The 21,255-nt window shown below is 38.4% G+C and overlaps 2 protein-coding genes across 2 annotated transcripts; one reads left to right on the top strand and one right to left on the bottom strand.

Annotated features, from left to right (window-relative positions):
• The first annotated feature begins 1,079 nt into the window (after nt 1–1,079).
• Nucleotides 1,080–4,560, top strand: LOC146330945 (uncharacterized). Its single transcript, XM_084714395.1, has 3 exons — nt 1,080–1,780; nt 2,069–2,102; nt 3,106–4,560. Exons 1-3 carry the CDS (start codon nt 1,535–1,537, stop codon nt 3,480–3,482), a joined length of 657 nt encoding a protein of 218 aa, XP_084570521.1. The 5' UTR covers nt 1,080–1,534; the 3' UTR covers nt 3,483–4,560.
• Nucleotides 4,561–11,521: 6,961 nt separating this feature from the next.
• On the bottom strand, nt 11,522–17,321 carry LOC146330944 (tumor necrosis factor ligand superfamily member 14-like). The gene is made up of 6 exons (XM_084711171.1): nt 16,624–17,321; nt 14,930–14,998; nt 14,801–14,831; nt 13,601–13,672; nt 13,274–13,508; nt 11,522–11,825 (listed from the first exon to the last, which is right to left on the bottom strand). The coding sequence occupies exons 1-6, from the start codon at nt 16,819–16,821 to the stop codon at nt 11,633–11,635; spliced, it is 798 nt and encodes a 265-aa protein (XP_084567297.1). The 5' UTR covers nt 16,822–17,321; the 3' UTR covers nt 11,522–11,632.
• Between the last annotated feature and the right edge of the window lie 3,934 nt (nt 17,322–21,255).

The raw sequence follows: 21,255 nt of genomic DNA, 5'->3' as shown, positions 1-21,255 counted from the left end.
ACAGATCTTTTGCTGCCAGTTCAGACTGGTGTTCACTTTTGATAACCAGCAAACGTCCATACTAAGCTAGTTACTACTGTTTATAGTAACAGTGAACTTGACAATGGCAGCGACAGTTATGGAACTTGGTTTATTGTAGTGTGAGGCCCAGTCACAAGTCCCATTCACTTGCAACTCTGTACACTTGCATCCAGAATTTGTTTTGAAAATAGCTAATATGGCTTATCAACTAGCACCATCTACTGATGGGCACAGAAAATTAGATTTCTGGGGTTGCCAGTTCTGCCTCAATGCCCCTTCTCTGGAAATGTCCTGGTTTTCAATCGACAAACATCATATCTGTGACTCATGGCACAGTTCAAATAGGATAAAAAATAAATGTTTCTCACCATAGACCATAGAAAATATTTTATTCAAAAGTAAGGTCCCATGTGCTCACTGGAAAGGGTGTGCGTTAAAATAACAATGAAGCAAATTAAAAATGATATTCTGGTGCAGGACCTCACTAGTCACCTCTGCTAGGAGATGTTTACTCTCTACTTCTTCTGTTTTTTTTTTTTATTAATTCCCATTGCTCATTCACACCCACATACCCACATACAGGAATTCAGAATTCCTTTGCCCATATCTAATACTCATTCCCATGTACTATCCATGTTAACCTTGTCATGTCTCCTAATGTTCCAAAGTCTGTCTTCCTTTGTCTTGCCTCAGAAAGATTTTTTAAAGCAGACAACACACACACCCCCTGGGATATTTCTGTATGCTTTTACACAAAACCAGTGACATTCCTATTCCACGTGGTCGTGCCAGAATCCTACAGGTATATAAACCTGGAGCAGTGACGCTGTGTGTTTTTTTTTTAGTTGATGTGATGATGAAATAGACAGTGTCCAATCATATCATCTCACACACGCAGCTGTTTCTCATCTACATTAATGACTTGGATAAAAGACACTTTTCAAATATGGTGATCATCAAGTCCAGATTCACATCATATTTTCTCCACTATGCCACTTTTGCCAGTGGCTGCGAGGCTCGCAGTGGAGAGGTAAAGCTGAACGTTTGGCAGACTGTGTCGGAATGTAGTGAGAACGGAGGCAGCCCTTTCGTTTTCCACCGCACATGCCTCGTCTTTTTTTTTCACTTGCGCAATAGGCAGCGAGAAGGAGAGCCGCGGAAAGTCTCGTTTTCTCACCTCCTCGCGCAGCAGCGAGCGAAGGAGGGGGGCGTGCGTGAGGAGGCGTGAGGGAAATCCATGACTTCCGCGTTTTTCCTCCGTGTCCGAAACTCGGGTGCGCACCAGTAGTACACTTAGACTATAAAAGGCATCATGGTCCTCACAGTCTCAACAATCACCTGAAGGGACGCGGACTGAGCTGCGGGACACTAGGAGGGACTATTTTGTGGAGGGTAAAGAGCTGGACAACTTCCAAAGCTTTTGCATTTTGCACTTTTTTAAGCCTGTAAAGCCTTAACAAAACTGGACGGAGTGGACACTCTCCCCGACGCACAGGCACCCTACAGTCGATTAATGCGACAACAGAGTCAAGAAATGGACGTTGAGTCTCTCCAGAAGAGCGGCCGCCGGCGTGGAAGCTGCTTGGACGCTTTTCTCGTCGCGTCCATCATTTTTCTGTTCGTGGCGGTGGCGGCTGTGGCTGTCGGCGGAGGGATGATTGTGATGGATCTACGGTCCAAAGTGGAGAACCCGCTTAAACCCGTGGAGGTAGTGGGGCGATCAAAGCAGACAGGAGCCGCACCTGAGCCAGTATACAAGGTAAACAAACGACTCCTGTTGTTAAAAAAATGAACAGTCAGCAGTTTTTTTTGTCTAAGTTTGATTCATAGTATTGTATATACTGTTCCTATTTTTATATCCCCCCTGTTTATAGTGTTTTAATTTTTTTATATTTCCTCCTGCTTATATGTGTACAGATTTTAATATATTTTTTCTTCTGCTTCTGTGACACTTAAAATTCCCCTGTTGTGGGACTAATAAAGGAACTTCTTATCTTATGTCCTCTGCACATTTTAACCCACTTCATGTTTTCTGTTTTTTCAACAGATGGAGAAGTTTGCTTATCTGGAAGCCACCTCAAGTAAGTTAACTTTTAGTTCCTAAATGCAGCAGCCATGTAACACAAATGTTCAGGGACAGAGTCTCTAAATTATGAAGAAAAAAACAGGAGAAAGAAACAGAGTGGGTAGATGATGGTGCCTTGCTTTTGGGCATGAAGTACAGTGTTTTTCTGTGTTTTTTCCTTCATGGACAAGGTGTAATTTCCAAACTTTCAAGGTAGAAAGATCCATAATTTGTGTTGCTAAAATGACATAAAGACAGCATTGAAACACTTTGAACACCTTAATGTTAATGTAGGGTTTTCAACTTCTGAAAAGTGTTTGGCTTTTCGATAAATTACTTCAAGCTGTAATTGCACTCCTTTCATAATAAATTGCTACCTCACTGAACAGCTCACTTTTTAGATAAAGAAATAAAATGTGGGATCTTGGCTCAGCTCAGTACAGCTTTATTAATCTCACTAGGGGGGATTTGTTGGAGCAGCTTGTTATACATAACAATAAATAAAGAAATACACATAAATCATGATGCTAAGGCAGTAATGTGGAATAGAATCTGTGAGTAATGCTATTAAATAAACCTGCTAAGCTACAAGAGAAAAAAGATATAAAAAACATTGGAAGTCTACAGAAGCATGAATATTTGTATGCTTCCTTTAATTTGTCACCCTTTTGTAGAATTTCATAATTAAACATAATTTTGGTTGTTTATAGTACAATAACATCTGATTTAATGCAATGAAGAGGGGAAGTAATCATATTGAAAGTGAATGTATATAAATATGTCATTTACCACAGCTGTAAGGTGCTGAAAACCTTTAAAATTCTTGAGAAATGCTTGAATTTGACTTCAGAAGGGGTATAGGAACCCTGGATGAAAAGATCTCCTATGATTTTTAATTGCAGACTACTACATCACTTCCAACTGAAAGCAAGACAACATCAGAGAGGAATGTAGGCTGATAAGCTTGTTGTGGCTGTGTAAACATCATCTAAATAACATGTATTTGTTTCCTCCTGCAGGCAGTTTGAAGAACTCCACCATGACGCTGGCTCCTGTCCTCTACGGTGCTGGGGTGTCTGTAGGAAGCAACTTCCATTTTGACAAAGTCCATAATTCTGTGAAGCCCAAGCAGGAGGGGAACTACTTCATATACATCGAGCTCAACCTTACCTGCACCAGCATCTGCACTCAAGGCCTCCTCACCGTGCACATGGAAAATAAGCTCACCTGCAAGGTAGAGCTTCAAGCACATGAAACACAAAAGAGCAAGAAGTGCTGGACAGTGAGCCATCTAGGAGACCAAAAACTCTTCACTCAGATGGCTGTATCAAAAGGGCTGGAGAACTGGAAGCTGGAGCTGAGGGGATCGGGACTGGGCATGTTCCTCGTGGACTAATGTGGACACTTTAGTGTTACTACTGCCAGCAAGACACACGTCTGCCCGTGACCGGTGGGTTGTCGCAAAAGAGCAACACCGGTTTGTGTCTTCAGGTGAAAATGGGCACTGGTGCCATTTTCAAAGCTATGACAAGATTTCTTGCAAACTCAAAGTGTGAGACGATGACGCTCAGCAGGACTTTAAGGTGGAATCTGAAGAGAAGATGCATTCATGACAAACAGCATGTGGAAAAGACTAGACACTCACCTCATTCTGTTTAAATATGTATATACATGTTATGATATATTTATTTGGTGACATAGAACTATTTATATATCTATATTTATTATGGTGTTGCTATTTTTATATATGTTTATTTTGATGTAGATACCACTACATTAGTGTTGATTAGGGGTGTCACAATTCATCAAATCCACAATTCAATTTGACTTTGGATTTTAAGGTCGCAATTAGATTTTTCGATTTAACATTTTTTTTAGCACTGATGGCTATGCCATTGTTAGACTACTGAGTCTTGATTTATAAAGATGAACAGATCATTGTTTTTATCCCCTGACAACTGTCCGTTACATTTTCAGATTTGTCACGCAAAAATATAGTGGCCTTTGATTTGATTGTTTTGAAATTCAAAGCTCATTTCGATCAATTTTTGATTTAATGTTGAATTGTACCACACCTAGTGTTGACGTGCAATACGCTGCAAGTTTAATCAGCTTACGTGGAGTCAAATGTGACTCTATAGGCATGTTTTCATTTAAATGTCTGGGGCCGTAGAGTTGAGACAAAAATGTGTGATTATATTTCTGCCAATGAGCTTCACTTAACTTCTGCTGTGTTAGTGAAGTGATGATTAACACTGCAAATTAAAGTAACCTCTACAGAAGCATCTGTTATATGTCCCATTTAAAAAAATATCCTCATGTAATCCAGAATTACAAACATATCTGGTCTCCTGAATTGAGAAAATGTTTTGTTTTTTAAGAATATGTAAGTCCTATGGACAAACTACACTGTTGAATGTATTTTTTGTTATTGTAATCCATATTAAACATGGATATGTTGAACACTGAGATAATTTTGATGTGAAAAGAGTCTCAGAAAGTAGCAAGCATGAGAGTGATTGTGACAAAGTTTCAAGTGGAATATATGAAAAGTGTATAGGTAAAGGAAAGTTCCCTGCTGTTACGCAGCCTATACCGGGAACTAGATGTACATCACTTCCTGTTTATTTACCATACAGTGGTTTAGGAAGAAAAAAAACTCTGTGGCCAGCAAACAAACACACATCTGTGTCTGTGTTACATAAACACAAGGTGCAGATGTCAAGTCAAGCTGAATATGACCTCCATACCTTATGGCTTTCATTTTGTGAGCATGTACACTATGCAGAGGACATACTCACATATGTGAGTCTGAAAGGAAATGCTGAATGCAGTTTGAAAAATTGCAGTTGGTTTAATTAGATCAATACTTTTGAGGATGTCTACATTTTTTGTATATGACAAAAATTGATCTGCCCTCCCAACTCAATGAATTAATATTTATGACTCATTTTGTGTTTTATTTCTTCTTCCTCCATTTCTTGTCTTTATGGTGACTCTCTCCTCAAAACTTCTGAGTCCTAAAATTAGAAATGCATAAATTTAGTACAAATTTAGTATTCAAATTAGTCTCAGGCTGAGATGAGACAAAGACTCTCAGGAGCCGAATTTGAGAAGTCTGAGAAAAAGGTCAAATTCTCATACTGGGCTTAAACTGAATTCATTTATGTCTAGGAGACTGGGGATGTATCTTTGATCCTTTATGATAAATATTTTTTACAGTGCATGCATGTTATACATGCAAAGTTGCTGAGATGTACGTTAATAAGGCTGCCAAACAAAACCTCACTGAAGTATCACAAACTGTATGTGCTGTATACTTCGCCACATTTTGGTCATGCAATTAATAATTTTCTTCCTGTTTTTTTCAGCTCATCATAAGATGTTTATACAGCAGATCATCCACACTGACAGAAAGATGAAGCAGCTACAGACACTTTGTTAAATGTACACTGACTAGGAAACTAGTCTATCCTGTTTAATATGGCAAATATTTGATCATTAATATTAGTTTTAGTTTGATTTGGTGAAAAACTAAAGTGATTTCCGTGTCTGCGTCATCATCAGACAGTGTGAGACCAACAGTATCATGTTTAAATGTTATTAATTGTTTAATATGCAGCTGTCAGTTAGTTGCCCTGTCTGCAGCAACAGTGTTGCTTTTTGCCACAATATATTTGTTCTGTTCTCCAAGGCTCTTCATTGTATCAACTTGCTTGTCTTGACAGAAGTGGCAGCTCGCGATCAGTCCACTTTGTTTGGAGGTACAGCCCTCACAGTTAGCAACCAGCTGGTGAAACCACTGGAGCATTCAGTAGTAGTAAAAGTAGTAGTAGTAGAAGAGCCAGATATTTCCTTCTGGAGTTGGTAGACACCAAAACAGAGCTAAAAGAGAGGGACTACTGGACTTACATTCAACAGATGAACATGAATCCAAATGAATGATAATGTTGTTCCATATCTGCTTAATGTGCAATAAGAAACTACTTGCTAACAAGGTTATATTATTGTATTCACAAGTCTGCTGCCTGCAGTGGTCAGAAAATCAGTTATTGCAGGTTTAAAAGTGCAAACTAGTGAACATGGATGTACAATTTAAATTACTTGAAAGTTGGCTTTGTAAACAAGCCATTTTTAGTGAGTAACAATGAAGGTAAACAGCACTTTAAAGGTGCATTTACAAATGAAATAGTGCATAAAACATTTGCCAATTTTAATTCCTGTATTGTTTGCATTAATGTTAACTTGCCAGCGCTCTTCTTCTTCTCTGCGGTTTTTGGCACATTGCTGCATTTCTTGGCGCTTTACTGCCACCTAGGGATGGGTACACACACATACAGAGCGAGGTCAGTGCATAGCAGAGAGGAGAGAGAGTAAAGATTATTCGAACTGACAACAGCCATGCTCATAACTGTCAGTGCAATAAAACCATCATGAGTAAAAAACTCATACTTTATCAATACACCAGATCAACAATCACGAACATTAAACAAAGAGCTAGCAATATTTTAATCTGTTCTAGCCACGGTCTCTCATCCACCACTGCTGTTTTACACAATCACAGCACATTAGCTCGGCTAATACAGCTAATGAAACGATGAAACCAAAGCTGTCTGTATGTTGTCTAACTGTTACTGCTGGAAGAGACAAAACAGATCCTAAACAGCTCTGCAGGCAGTGAATCACGTCAGTGTCAGAGGGAGGAGGACAGAGCACAGGACTGACTGATGGCTGTGTTCTTCATTATTTCTAAATGTCACTGAGGAATATGATTTACTTTATTGACATTTTAGATTTGTTACTGAATTTATACAGTGAGTTTAATGTTGTAAATGTTACCATTGCTCCGCTAGTTATTGTTAGTTACAAAAATATTCAATTTTAATTCTGCTCTGAATTTATTCTTTTTAAAAAAATATATCATAGTTTTAAAAAAGTAATTATTTACTAATGAAAAAGTACCTGTAAGAGTACTGTTAAATTACCAGATCAATAAGTGGTGTCAGTAAGAGTAGTAACTGGCAGAGTTTCCTTTTCTCCTTGTCTGTTAGTCCTTGGTAATCCTTCACCTCTCAAAGATCTCAGTCCCTCAGATGCAGAGTGGATTCAGACAGTCCTCATGCTGAGACGTAAAACTTATTATGTGTGAATGGAAGGCTTCCGATGTTCCCTCTGTCAGTTCCTGGCTCTTGTCAGCTTGGTCATATGGCGGCATTGGAAAAGCTGAAATTCAGACTTATAAATAAAGTAGACCTTTACATGTTGAAATGGAATAATTAGGAAACCCACATTAAGGCTTCTGACGGATGTTCAACTCATATATAAACCCTCTTGTCCTCTATTTATTGTATACCACTGTAAAAACATTTATTTGTTTTTTATTATTATTATTATTATTTTTTTTAAACCCATTTAATTTACTTATTTTTATTCACATTTTAGGTATTTAGGTTCTTTTTGTACTACAAATACTTTCTCATGTTTCCCCTTTTTGCAGATGCAAGTTTATTTAATGCATTATCCTTTTAAAGGAGTTGCTCTACACGGTATTGTTATTATGTATTATGTATTACGTGAGGACTGTATATGTAGCATGCAGCAAAATGATATTAAAACTATAAATCTAACATGACCACTACACATTACACAATTTAACTTGATACAATATTTTGATATTTGACACTGTCCCAGTGAAAGAGACCTGTGAATCACTTTAGTTTTGACCTAATCAAAGTAAAATGAATGTTAATGAGTAACTATTATCTGTGAAATAGGACAGACTAATCAATTACCTAATCAGTATTCTGAGCTGCAATGTCAGCAGTGCAAAACAGACTTTGCAGCAAATCAGGATCAAACTTAAAAACAGCAAGCAAAGTGTCTGTAGCTGCTTCATCATTCTTTTTGTGCGTGGATGATCTGCTGTGTAAACTGTTAAAGTCTTAATCTGACTCAGGTGAGAACATATATTGCTCATAATGAATATTATCATCATTAGCTCAAGAGTCAAATGGTGAAATAGGGCAGGTATATCTATGACAGATGACAAAAATACACTAATTAACATGGGAAAAGGAAGCACAGGGACTCAATCAGTACAGTGGACACGATTGCAGAAGATAGCCGAGATAACAGCTAAGCTAACCCGGCTTAGACCTCAGACAGCAAGCCAGAGAGAGATGCATCATTGTCGACACACAAGGTAAAGTTACAGCAGCTAGTAAGCTTCTGTTAGTTAGCAAGACATGCTAACATTCGCAGCTGTGTTAGAGCCGTTGAAGACAGTAATATCCATTTACCACACACGTGCTCTTGTGTTTCATGTTTTTGAGAGACAACAAAAAAGACTTCACCGTAAAGACTCATGAAATGCTGAGTATCACTCTATTCAGAGCCTCCTGCAGACCACTTCACCATGTGGAGAAAGGTAAAGCTTGACAGCACTACTTACAATTGCTAAGCTATGATTGGACAGGTACTGTTTGGGGTGGGGTTTCGCGAAGGGTCAATTATGTAGTTAGACCTTAAAACTGTTGTTTACAATTTGTGTTCAGGATTTTTTGGGTGGAGGTGAAACATGGCTCAGTGGCACCCAACAAACCCACACATGAACAACACCGCCTCACTCTCCCTAACAGTTACAAACTTACCTTCAGCGACTGTCTCAGTCCGGATCAGCCCAGCAGTTCACTCCAGCTCACTTCAGCTCACTTCAGTTCCAACAACCCGACATAGAGGTGAAAAAAATACCATCCTGTCACTGTTCTCTGGCTCTGGTGGGTCAGTCATGTCTGGACATGTCCAATAAAGCTGCTGGACAGAGTGTCCATGATTCAGGTTGCTTTCAGGGCCTAGTGGTTTGAAACTAAGACAGCAGAGTGGACACACCCCCAGCGTTTCAGAACAGAGAAAAACACTCATTTTTTCATTTATATATTTTAAAAAATACTTTTATATGATTGTAACCATTCAAATTAGGCTGGGTTATTAATGACAGCCCAGTGACGCTGCACATGGAGGTTCTCTGCCACTTTCTCTGCTGTGGGTTGCAGAGAAGTTAGTGTCAGCCATAGTGCGTCCAAGCAACATTGGTACTTGTCCTGCATGTGAAGGACCTGATTTATCCTCTGCTCAACAAAATTTGTTGTAGGGAAAGCAAAAAGAACAACCCAGTCTTGGTCCAAAGATTCGCAACTAGACAAAACTGCTTTAGAATGCTGCAGGAAGAAGTTGCGGTGGTGTAAACTCCCCCTATCTCAGCCTGATGGCGTTGCTGTGACTCAGTTTGTCAGGTGGCAGGTGTGTGGTTTTAGAATAGTGTTATGACATGCACCTGGATGGTAGACTCTAAACATCACCCAAGAGCTCCTCAGCGTCCTCCTTTCATAAATATTGCTTCCATTTCTCCCCAATGATCTCTGATATTTCATACACTGAATAACTTTTATGTAAATAACTAAAAAAATACAGTTGTCACATGCATTATTGAAAATTGGGACAAATCATGTCCTACCAATAGAACCTTTACCAACATCACTTCACTACAGAAAAATGATTCTGTAAGGATATTTATACACATGAAAAACATGTAATTTATGAGCTGTTTATGTTTGCTTCAGTTTTGTAATTTCTAAACTTGCTCTGTACAATAAAACACTATTAAATGTATAGTACAGATAGAAACAATCTAGTAAAGTACAAGTGCATCAGAACTGTTCTTAAGTGCAGCACTTTGATACCTTCCAACAGACCACAGTGTGAAACCTGACATCATGAAGTGTTTTTATGTGCAAAGCGTTCATGCTCAAGCTGCAGAAGTATTATCTTGTTTGTTTCACTCAGATGCACAGATGTTTATCTGTGTCTCAGAGCAGGAAATGACCCACATATCTCATTTGCGTCTAAGGTCAATCTCTCTACTCACCTACTGCATACTGTGTCTCACCTACTCCATACTGTGGTGATTTGGTTACCTGTCTGTCTACCTGTCTGCATGGTTTCCTGCATGCACCTCCACAATATTCTCATGCGCTTCTAACACTTTGTGTTTTGTTTCCTTTTCCACCCTAATTCCCTGGTGGGATTCTCTCGTTGGTCACCAAACTCTCCTTTACTTAACATTTCTGTACCTCCATATGACTTTTCTTTCCATTTCAGACGGCTGCTATGTTTGCAAAACTTTCCCCTGTGTGCTGTGAGAAGAGCTGAGTCAGCCACACCAGCCTCAGCACCCCGGTAGTCTCCCCTTCCATCCTCTCCTCAGTGCATCCTTAGTCAACCACATCCTGCTCTTCACACACACACACACACATATACACACACTGCTTTGCAGGCGTTTGTGAATCTATAGATCTGCAACCGTGTAATGTGGGTTGCATCTGTGGTTTGTCTCAATGTGCTTAAGGTATCCTAGCTGGTTCCAAACAGTTTCATGTGTTTGCACCCTTATTATGTGAGCAGAAAAGAAATCTGTTTGAATTTTCTTATTCTGAAGACAAGACACAACTTCAAACAAATTATTTTTTTTAATTAATTATATTTTATTAAAATGTATTTTTTTAAATTAAATTCTGACCCTTCGTTCTAGATTTCACTCAGCTCCATCAGATTTCCTAAAACATGATTTAATCAGGCATAAATGGGCTTAGTTAGGCTTCCCTGTTTTACTTCCTGATTTAAAAAAGATGGGAATGCTGCTCAAGCACTGGAAAACTTTCTTTTTTTTCCACAAATATGTTAAACAATATTGTTATGTGTCTGAAACATAACATGTCAACTCTGTAGCTTTTGTAAATCAAAGCTAAATTAGAATTATGGTTTAAAAATGTGTATTTTGATCAGCATTAAGAGAACTCTGAGCGACTTTAAAAAATAAAATGTCTACTCACTACGGCTATGCTCTGAGATGTAGAAATGTGACATTTTGTCAACTCCATATGATGTCAACTCTGTCAGATTGACATTTACAAGTTTTACTAGCCAAGAGTTTGAACTTTTGAAATAATGTTCCCACCATAATTGAACAGCAAAAATTAAACCCTCCTCAAAATAGTTTTATTCCACTTTAAAAATCATTTCTATATGTTTATAGAGAGCATACTTCTGTTCTTGAATGTGAGCAACTGTAACGAAAACAATGACCTTCGGGGATCAATAAAATATTTCTGATTCTGATTCTGAAGCATTTTTTCACTGATATCCACCCCAGATCATAACCTTATCAGAAACTGACGCCACCTCACATTTGTGTTTGGTAAGAAACAGTATTTTATTCACACAACAGCATATGTAACAAAGTAGGATCATATAACCTGAATATCAGATACTTTTTATGATGTCACAACTATTTGTTGCTTTCTCATAAGTGATTCAAATACATTCATCCAGCACATTATAATTTAAATTATATATATTGTATATATATATATATATATATATATATATATATTAGATACATATAAAATTCACCACAGTATATGGTGTAAATTAACACGCAGAGACATAAAATCTGTTGACAGTGTGGGACAGAGGTATTTCTATGTCCCTCTAAGGAGATATCATAAAGGCCCCCATCAGATTCTCAGTAGTTCCTGGACGCATCTTCTGTATGTCATCCAGTGTCACAAAAATTTCATCGCCTCCCTGCAAGTGGAAGATTCCAGCCAGGAAACTGTTCCACAGATCCTCCCCACCTGAAGACTTTGCATCTGAAGACGGTCTCGGCGTCCGGCAGCGGAAACTATAATAAACACACCACGGACGTCAGACTGACAACAAAATGAAGACAGCACTGATATCAACTTGGCCAGTGAGGAATTTTTCCTTTGAAAAGACTTGATTGAACGTTGACGTTTAGACTACATTTCGATGGGATCTGTGACATTTATCATCCCCTACAATGTTACTCTGGACCCTTTCTGAGAAACTACATCCACATTCCTCAAAAAAGGAACATGCAGGAATCAAATGACAAATGCTTGGATGAAAGTCCTGTATTCTTGTCCATTTAAGTGTCTATGTCGCTCTTTCTAATTTATCCTACATAACACTAAAGGAATAGTTGGAGCTGTAACCAATATGCCTAAGTACTTGTGCATGCATGTTAGCCTACATTAAGTGCAATAGTGCAATTATTTTGCATTAAAGAGACACTTCACATCAAAATAAAAAGATACACAATTTTTTTCCCTGGCCTGTAGGGCTCTTTATCCACCTTGATTTTTTGGTGTGAGTTACAGAGTTTTGCAGATATCAGCCATATAGATGTCTGCTTTCTCTCAAATATTACATGACTAAATGGCACTCAGCTTATGGTGCTCAAAGCACCAAAAAAAAAACAAACAAAAAAAAACTTTCCCAAAACTATTCCAAACCAGCGTCTCTTTCCAAAAATCATGAACCGCACAGACTTTGGTGTCAGCTGTTTCATATAGGAACTACATCCTGTCTGCAGCAGAATCTACTGGAACTACTCTGCCTGTTTCTACTAAAAAGAAAGTAGTTCCTACATGAAACTGCTCACAATAAATTCTGTGGATTATCTTGAGTAACTGGGTCATGATTTTTGGAACAAGAAGCTGGTTTTAAATTTTTTTAACTTTTTTTTTGGTATTTTTTTGCTGCATGAGTGCCATTTAGTCCTGTTATATTAGAGAGAAGTCAGACATCTCTATGGCTGATTATCTCTGAAACTCTGCAATTGACACCAAAACAATCTAAATAGCTAAAGAGCACCACAGGCCAAGAGAAAAATGTGTATTTTTGATTTTGTGGTAATTGTCCCTTCAAGAACTTCACATATTACTTTGCTTCTTATTGACAGCACACAGCCTGTAGAGTTTGTATTTATGACAATTTCTTTAAAAATATGTCTTCATGTAGCCATGCAGATTTCACCTTCAGTAAATAATGACTTTGGAGATATGCTTTCACATTAATCAGTACTGTCTCTCTTCTAAGCAAGGTGATTAAACAAATTTGTCTTTTGTGACATGTTGAAAAGAAGGTGAAAAGAAGCCTTAGAAGTTCAGACTGAATATCAAAGGGAAATTAATGTTGAAATCTCGGTTGTTGCTCACTTGGTGCCTTTAAAAGCATAGAGACCAAGCTACAAACAGGTTGCACGCGTAGACACTTGACAGCACATGTGAAACAACAGAGAAAGGAAGGAAGAGAAGAGTGACTAACCTTTTTGATTTCATAAGTTCGATAGATAAACCGTAGGCCTTGGTGACTTTCATGACTTTGTGCTGGATAAGCGTACACTCCTCCACAGCGTTTAATGTCACTTTGGAGTAAAGGTAGTAATAACCTTCCTTCTTGATCAACAGCCGGCCTTTGTTGTAGCCTATGTCGTAGGTGATGGCTTCACCTTCGTCTACCCACTGCACCACGTTGTTCTCCCCTACAGGGCTGCCAGACCCTGGGATGAAGATGAGGAACACAGAAAATGAGGGAGATCAGTTCAAATGAAACATTCATTTCATATACGTTTAGTATTGAGAGTGTTCTCACCAAACAGCTGAGCGAAGGGCCTCTTTTGGTCCCGTTCTGCATGTGGTCGCACAGTGGGAATCTCATTGGACTCTGTTCAGGAAAGCGGGATGGGATTAGTATTCAATGAATAGCTACATTTAGATGGACAATATTTCTTCAATCCAGCTGAAATTATTCTGATTAGAAATTCCAATTTAAAGATTGTACAACAAGAAAAGGGAGTTTTTCTTCTAAACACATTATACATGTTGCTGAAAAGGTAAAAACAGTTAGACGGTTAAACTGTTGTTCACAATTTTTAGGGCAAACCAGAAATGTGGCTCAGTGATGTGCTAGAGCCGTGGTCTCCTAACCTTATTAAGCCCCACAAACCCACACATGAATGATACCGCCTCACCCTCCCTTTCGGTCCATTGCAAACTTACCTTCAGTGACTCTCAACAGCCCAGCAGTTCACTTCAGTTCACTTCAGTTCCAACAACCTCTTTCCAAAAATCATGACATAGTTACTTTCCTGCAAGACCTACTTTCTTTCTGCCGTAGAATTGACCCAAACTACTTTAGAATCTATTGGAACTACTTTCTTTCTATTAGACATAAAGTAGTTCCATCATCACACTGCACACAACAAGGTCTGTGGATTATCTTGAGTAACCAGGCCACGATTTTTTGGAAAGAGACACTGATTTGAATTTTCAGGGGGTTTTTTTTGTTTTTTTTGTGGGTGCTTTGAGCACCACAAGCCAAATACCATTCAGTCCCATATATTGGACAGAAGGCAGCCAGCTGATGTCTTCAAAACTCTGAAACTCACACCAAAGAGGTCTAGATGAATAAATATCATTACAGGCTGGGGGAGACATGTATTTTAGATTTTGGGGTGAACTGTCCCTTTAAGCCATTACTGAATTAATTATCACAGGTTTACAGCATCCCTCTCAATCAAAATAAAAAAATGTCTCTGCTGATGGAGGCTTTTACATGAGACACTTTTATTCTTTTATTTGTGGAATATTAGGGTCGATATAAACACAGCTCATGTAAAAACCTCACGTTTGAGGTTTTACTTGTCTTGTGCTCTGAGGTTCTTGAAAATATACTTTTGCTTCTGTAATCATAGTTACAACATTTTATCATCTTCATTGCTGATAGATGTTCAATATGAAGAATACTGGCTTTTCTTCCAAGGAATTATGATAAAAGGAAGGAACTCAGTACCTTTGGTTCCAACTCGACTCATGGTGTTACCCTGAAACACAAAAAAAACCCAAAGTCAACTCTCACACTCATCAGACGTAACCCATGACTCTGTAGTACAACAAATTAATACTGAACACCCACACTGACCTGTTGGCCAGATGTTCCAGGATCAGACAGGTTCTGGCAGAGAGGATTAGACACACACATGGAAAATGCCTGCGGGGAGAGGAAGAAAAAAAAAGTGAGAGAGAGAGTTTTTGACTGAATGCCTGAGTGAGTTACTAAATCTGTGTATGTTTGCAAGCAAGACGTCAAAAGTTCAAGAGTGCGTAAGAACAGGAAGTGTGTCTCATGGAGACCAATACAGATGTACATGTAGAGGATTGGAAACATGCAAATATCCATTCAACTTTTTTTTGTTGTTTTTGTGTTACTTAATTAATTCTTGAAAACTGGGACAACACCCAATTTTTTTTTTTTTGTGTGTGTGGGGGGGTGATATTTACTCTTCAATTATGCTGGAAAAATATATAGCCAACAAACTCTTGGCTATAAAACCTTGTAACAGGCCAACCTCCTAGCATAGGAGATTATATTTTTTGTTAAATGTAGATGTCAGATGGAAATTCTGACAGAGCTGATGTTTTACAGACTTGACAAAATGTTACACTTTCATTTCATGGCATAGTCATACTGTGTAGCTATTGTATTTTTTAAAGCAGCCCATAATTCTCTTAAATCAAAATATACATTTTTAAACCATAATTCCTACTTAGCTTTGATTTAGAAGGGCTACAGTGTTGACATGTTATGGTTGAGACAGATCTGATGGTGATATTATTTAAATAAATAGAAAGCTAATCAGTGCTTGAGCAGTATCACCACCATATTTAAACCAGGAAGTGAGACAGGGGTCCTTAGGGTATAGCTAACCCTTTTTATGCCTGATTAAATCATGTTTTAGTAAAAATCTGACAGAGTTGACTGGACATGAAACTTGGGACACAACTTTAAAGAAAAAGAAAGATGATTATAATAGCACACAAGGTTTTTAACACAATTTTAAATATCTGAAGTTGTGAATTCTTGTCTAGGATAAGGGTGCTTTCTGGCACAGAGCAAGTTTAGAAAAACAAAACAAGCAAACAAACAAAAAAAAAAAAAAAAATTAATTACATATATTGCATATATAAAAATCCTTAAAGAACAAGTTTTGACCAAGCAGTTGCAATTAGAGTGGTTGTTGGCTAAAATAAAGGTATTTGAATGCATCAGTTTCCATTGATAGTTGCGTAAAAATAAAATATTGCCAACTTTCTATCTGTCTCTACGACATTTTTGATCAATTACTCTTTTAAAGCTTCTGTTATTTCCAACATAAAATGCCATCGTAAGATCTCTAAAGTCTGACTTTTAACTGTAGCACATATTACATAACATGCAGAATGTCACTTAGAAAAGGGCAGGTGTGTCATAAACAGCGTTGTGAAACTGTCATAGAAAAGTGAAGTTATATTGTGAGCTTGCACTTTAGAGCAAAAAGAAAGGGAAGTAGAACTCAAGACTAAAGAGTCCATCTGATGCTATTTCTCATTATGAGTCTGAAACTTAAGAGCAAAGGATGACCCATGTACTACCCACAAACTGTGTTTTGATGCGTGTCTTGGTATGATGCAAAGCAAAATAGGGAAATTCCATGTGCTCCAAGCGCTGAGGCTTCTCCCTAAACTGAGACGCACACACACACACACACACACACACACACACACACACACACACACACACACACACACACACACACACACACACACGCACAGTGACATGCAAATAAAAAGCCTCACCTCTGTTTTTCTGTATAGATTGTAGATTAAATATCCCTCGACAACAAGTCCAAACACGACAAGTCCAACCAGCAGGAGGAGGAACTTTTGGCCTGCTCTCGCCCACCTCGGTTTCTTTCCACTGGGGACGGAGATGTAGCTGGCCTGGCTGTCCACCACAAACACCTGGGGGCACGCGCCCACGCCGCCCTCTGCCATCCCACCAGATCGCACTCCACCTGGGACGTTAGGGCTAAATGTCAAAGGGTCAGATGTAGTGGGGAACTGAAAGAGATGGGTTTATGTTGTAAAAAATCATACAGTAATTCAGTGGAATCAACAGGCTTTATTTATTCAAGTTAATCAAACTTAAAATTCTAACTTTTTTCATTTGAAACAAAGAAACATGATCAGTCTTCCCTGCATGCATTGTGTTAAAACTTTCCTGAGACCCTTTTAATTTAAAGTTTGAAGAAAATAAACATGTTGAATATTTTATATATATGAAATTATTAGTACTGAATTCAGTCCCTAGCCCCTTAAACTTAATTTAATACATTTACTGGAAGCAGTTCCACATATTATCTTTGTGCCAAATGGAGAAGTGACACATAAATCAGAGAAAATGTCAAAGGAAATCAAATTTATTTGTAATCTTCCTCAGTCTGACTGAAGAGTTGTTGGTTCAGCTTAAAATCTTACGCTTACTGAACATTTCTTCTCAAGTACAGCTGAGACATTCAGATATGGCGTCATAGTCTACTCTGGTGACCGTAGGTATGAGCGATGCAAGCAGCTTCTAGGAAACAAAGTGATTTCAACACCGTGGCTACTGCAAGCGCACAAGAAAAGACGGCTTCAACAAGTCCAATGAATAAAAAAAACCTCCTATTCTAACATTTTGTTTAAGTTAACTCAGAAAGAGATTACCTGGGATTTAAATGCACACCAGATGTTCTGGCCACAGCACAGTCAACCATCCAGCAGCACGGAGCAGTTTTCACACCTCTGAAGTTCCTCTGGGACACTGAATGGCAAAAATGTTCATATATATATTTTTTTAATTAAACCAACATTAGTAATATTCTCTGAGACACCACTGCATATTATGTCTCTAGATGTCTCACCTTCTGAGGAAGGAAAATCCTCCGTCCACAGCGAGTACAGATTTATGTCTTCACCTCTTGCGTCTGCTCGCCTGCTGTCAGCTATCACTAATATTGCTTTTCAAGCGAGCTCATGTAAGGAGGAAATGAAGATGACATGGGGAAGAGGCAAAGAGAGAGACAGAAAGAGAGTGAGAGAGTGAGTACTGTGCATGTGAGTGTGTGTGTGTGTGTGCATGGGACACTCCCTACGACTACTGAATAGAGTTATCGTCCCTCAGCTGACACTTCCTCTCTCTTCAATTTCTCACTCTGCGTTTCTCATGTTCTGTTGAACACTTTGTTTGTGTTGCTTCATTGCTCCTAGAAGAATTCATTTTTAAACCCAGTTCTATCATGGCTTAAATTGTTCTCTTTAAATCTCAATCTTAGTTATTACTCTAAACCAAGATTAAATTTAATTATCTTGCACCAGAACTTTAAACTCCAATTTAGACTTCGCTCCAGTTTGAACTTTAAACTTTCCCTTGAGGTGGTTAAACTCAAAATTTCTGCCTTTTCCTCCAAGAAAGTTAAAGCACAGACTAAACCAAGTTGAGTTTTATGATGTCTTTCTTTCTCTTTCACTCAAGTTGATAATTTGGCTCAAAAATTGAAATGAAAACTTCTCTTCCAAGCCATAATAGACTAACTAGGCTAACTTTTTAGCTTGGTAGCAAACAATGCAAAGTTTTGTTAACTTTTTAGCTAGCAAACAATGTAATGTGTTGTTAAATTTTTAGCTAGAAAACATACAGTTTAATGTTTTGTTAACTTTTTAGCTACCTAGTCAACAATGCAACATTTTGTTAACGTTTTAGCTAGTTAGCCAACAATGTAATGTTTTGTTGGGGAATACAGAGAAGCCAAAACTTTATGCTCTCCAACAAACAACAAATTAAGAAGGCAGAGTGCTGAGGATGTACTGAGCAGTCTCACAGGGGGAGGGAGCTGAGGGAAGGAGCTGCTCCTCAGTCCAGTGGTACAGCAGCAGATACTTCTGTATCTCTTGTTGTATACCAGCAGGGTAAATGGACTGTGGCTGGGGTTGGGTGTTGTCTTTTAGTATCCTCTGGGTTCTGTGCAGGCACCTCACCTCTCATATCACTGATGCTCGGTAGATGACAAGACAGTTTTCCTGTCCTGGGCCGTGCACATCACAGGCCAGTTTGTGATGTTTCCAATCAAGATGCTCTCTACTGCGCCACTGTAGAAGGTTTCCTTAAGAAATACAGCTGTGTCTGACCGTTCTTAAACAGGGTGGAGATGTGTGACCTCCATGACAGGTTCTCTTTGATGTCTAAAACTGCTCACCTGCTCCAACTCAGCTCTACTGATGTAGACAGGGGTGTGCCCCTTGTTTTTCAGGAAATCAATGATCAGCTCCTTGGTTTTGCTGATACTGAGCAGTAGGATGTTTTCTGTGCACCACTCTGCAAAACTGTTGATTTCCGCTCTCATTGTTGTTTCCTTCTCTCGTTGTTGTTTGAAATCCGCCCAATGATGGTGGTTCATCTGCCAACTTCACAACAGAGTTCTCTAGGTTTACCAGGTCCCAACAGCACTTGAATTCATTTTTATCTATCTATCTATCTATCTATCTATCTATCTATCTATCTATCTATCTATCTATCTATCTATCTATCTATCTATCTATCTATCTATTGACACAGAAGAAAAAAAAAATACCATCCTGTCACCGTCTGGTGGCTTGAACATGTATGGACATGTCCAATAAAGCTGCTGGATGGAGCGTCCATGTTTCAGGTTGTTTTCAGGGTGTAGTGGAAACCTAATTTTATATACTTGTTGGTTTCTGTGAGGTGAGAGATGCATCTGGCACAATGACCGATGCAGGGTGTCATTAAACATTCTTTACAATAGCAGGGGTGGTTGTGGAGGCTGAGTTTGGGGTATTGAGCTGTTAAATTCACACCCATACTTTTGACCACCAGCCACTGCTGCTACTGTCACCCACAGCCATGCACCAGAGTCTTATTCTCACCCTCGGATATTTTCCAGTGTGATCGTGACAGCTGATTCTTTGAGCCACAAATATGAGCAACATATTTCAACCTTAGTTTGAGAATTTCACCAACCTGTGACTAATGTGTTGCAGAGGACAGCAACACCAAAGCTAACTGCATGCAAGGCTCACTATATTGTGGCAACACCTTTTTTTCTTTCCTCACATTTACAATCACTGCTTTGTTCAAGAGTTGCTTTACTTTAAGTATTGCTGTCCTTTTCCTCACAGTTTCTATTATGTGGATGATTGATCAATACTTTTGCTTTCGCCTGATCTGTTATGCTGGCAACATCACACCACTGTAATTCCACCTTACATAAGTGTGGACAGCTGAGCAGAAGTGCAGAAATATAGGCAATCTGTGTTGGTTACAAATTTCTTTGTTTCTTTCTTGTTCGTCTTCTTTTTCTGAACCAAGCAATCAGAGAAATACTTTCGTTTTCCTCTCTTTGTCAAACGTACCGTTCGTCTTAGTTTCTCTGCTGTTTAAATGCTGTGTCAAATGTAAGGAAGATCCAGTAAAGTATCTGAGTTGCAGAAGAGATGATTCACACTTTGTTCAGAGTGAAACTAAAAACTCAAAGTATTTTTAACTCCATTTGGGTTTTTTTCTTTGTTGTAGGAGGTTACAGTTTGGCATGACAGACTCCATATGTTGAAACTACACTGCATAAACTTTGACTTACTTGCTACCCACACACACACGCACACACACACACTCAAGTGCGCATTGTGTTTAGTGGAGATAAAGACTCAGGGAGGACAGACGGAAGTCAACAGTTATAGCAGGCTGGTGTAGTTGTTGCTTGTTGCTGCAAAAGAGATGGACGTGTACATGTATGAAATCCTGCAAGTGACTGTTATTGTGTTCCTGATTAAATAAATTATACATTTCATCAGTGTTTCCCAAACCCTCTGTTCTGGAAACCTGCTTTTTAAAAATAACAACCCAGCTCAACTCAATTTATAATAGAACTCAATTAATTTGTGCAAATGCACATTCCTGTTATAGAAAACATATACACATTTAATATTTTATAAATGAGTTAACAGACCATCTTATTGATTCTATTTCCTTTCATCAGGAAAACAATACAGTACTTTTTATCCTTCTTCATAAATAAGACAAAATAAAGAATTTACCTAACCTGACATGTCGGATGGCATTTTTGAGCTATTGCATTGACAAGAATGGGATGACCTGGGGACATAATGCTTCCAGCCATAAAACCATAAATTCATAATAATCATAAAAAGTTTTTTCCAAGAACTGTGAGTCAGATGTTCGTTAGCATACAGTCATGAATGTGCACTACTTTTTATTTTCTCTCAGTCCTCCCTGACCTGGTCCTCACATTTGATATTTTCTTAATATTTTCAAGTTTTCTTTGCTCATTCATAAGATACTGAGACTGACATGTGGGGAAAATTTTGTTTAGGCTGTTTGTATGCTATTTCAATAGGTAAATGGCTCAGGTA

This window comes from Lutjanus erythropterus, chromosome 3, assembly GCF_056507025.1.
Source record: "Lutjanus erythropterus isolate fLutEry1 chromosome 3, fLutEry1.hap2, whole genome shotgun sequence".
Classification (NCBI taxonomy): domain Eukaryota; kingdom Metazoa; phylum Chordata; class Actinopteri; order Lutjaniformes; family Lutjanidae; genus Lutjanus; species Lutjanus erythropterus.
This window is presented reverse-complemented; position numbering and strand designations above follow the sequence as displayed.

What these genes read in the sequence shown, in the direction of transcription:
- LOC146330945 (XM_084714395.1), top strand. Translation starts at nt 1,535, where the DNA reads ATGCGACAACAGAGTCAAGAAATGGACGTTGAGTCTCTCCAGAAGAGC. An exon ending in CACCTGAGCCAGTATACAAG is followed by an intron (nt 1,781 to 2,068) that starts GTAAACAAACGA and finishes TTTTTTCAACAG; the next exon opens with ATGGAGAAGTTTGCTTATCT. An exon ending in TTATCTGGAAGCCACCTCAA is followed by an intron (nt 2,103 to 3,105) that starts GTAAGTTAACTT and finishes TTCCTCCTGCAG; the next exon opens with GCAGTTTGAAGAACTCCACC.
- LOC146330944 (XM_084711171.1), bottom strand. Translation starts at nt 16,821, where the DNA reads ATGGCAGAGGGCGGCGTGGGCGCGTGCCCCCAGGTGTTTGTGGTGGAC. An exon ending in ATCTATACAGAAAAACAGAG is followed by an intron (nt 14,999 to 16,623) that starts GTGAGGCTTTTT and finishes CTCTCCCCGCAG; the next exon opens with GCATTTTCCATGTGTGTGTC. An exon ending in GAACTTATGAAATCAAAAAG is followed by an intron (nt 11,826 to 13,273) that starts GTTAGTCACTCT and finishes TGTTTATTATAG; the next exon opens with TTTCCGCTGCCGGACGCCGA.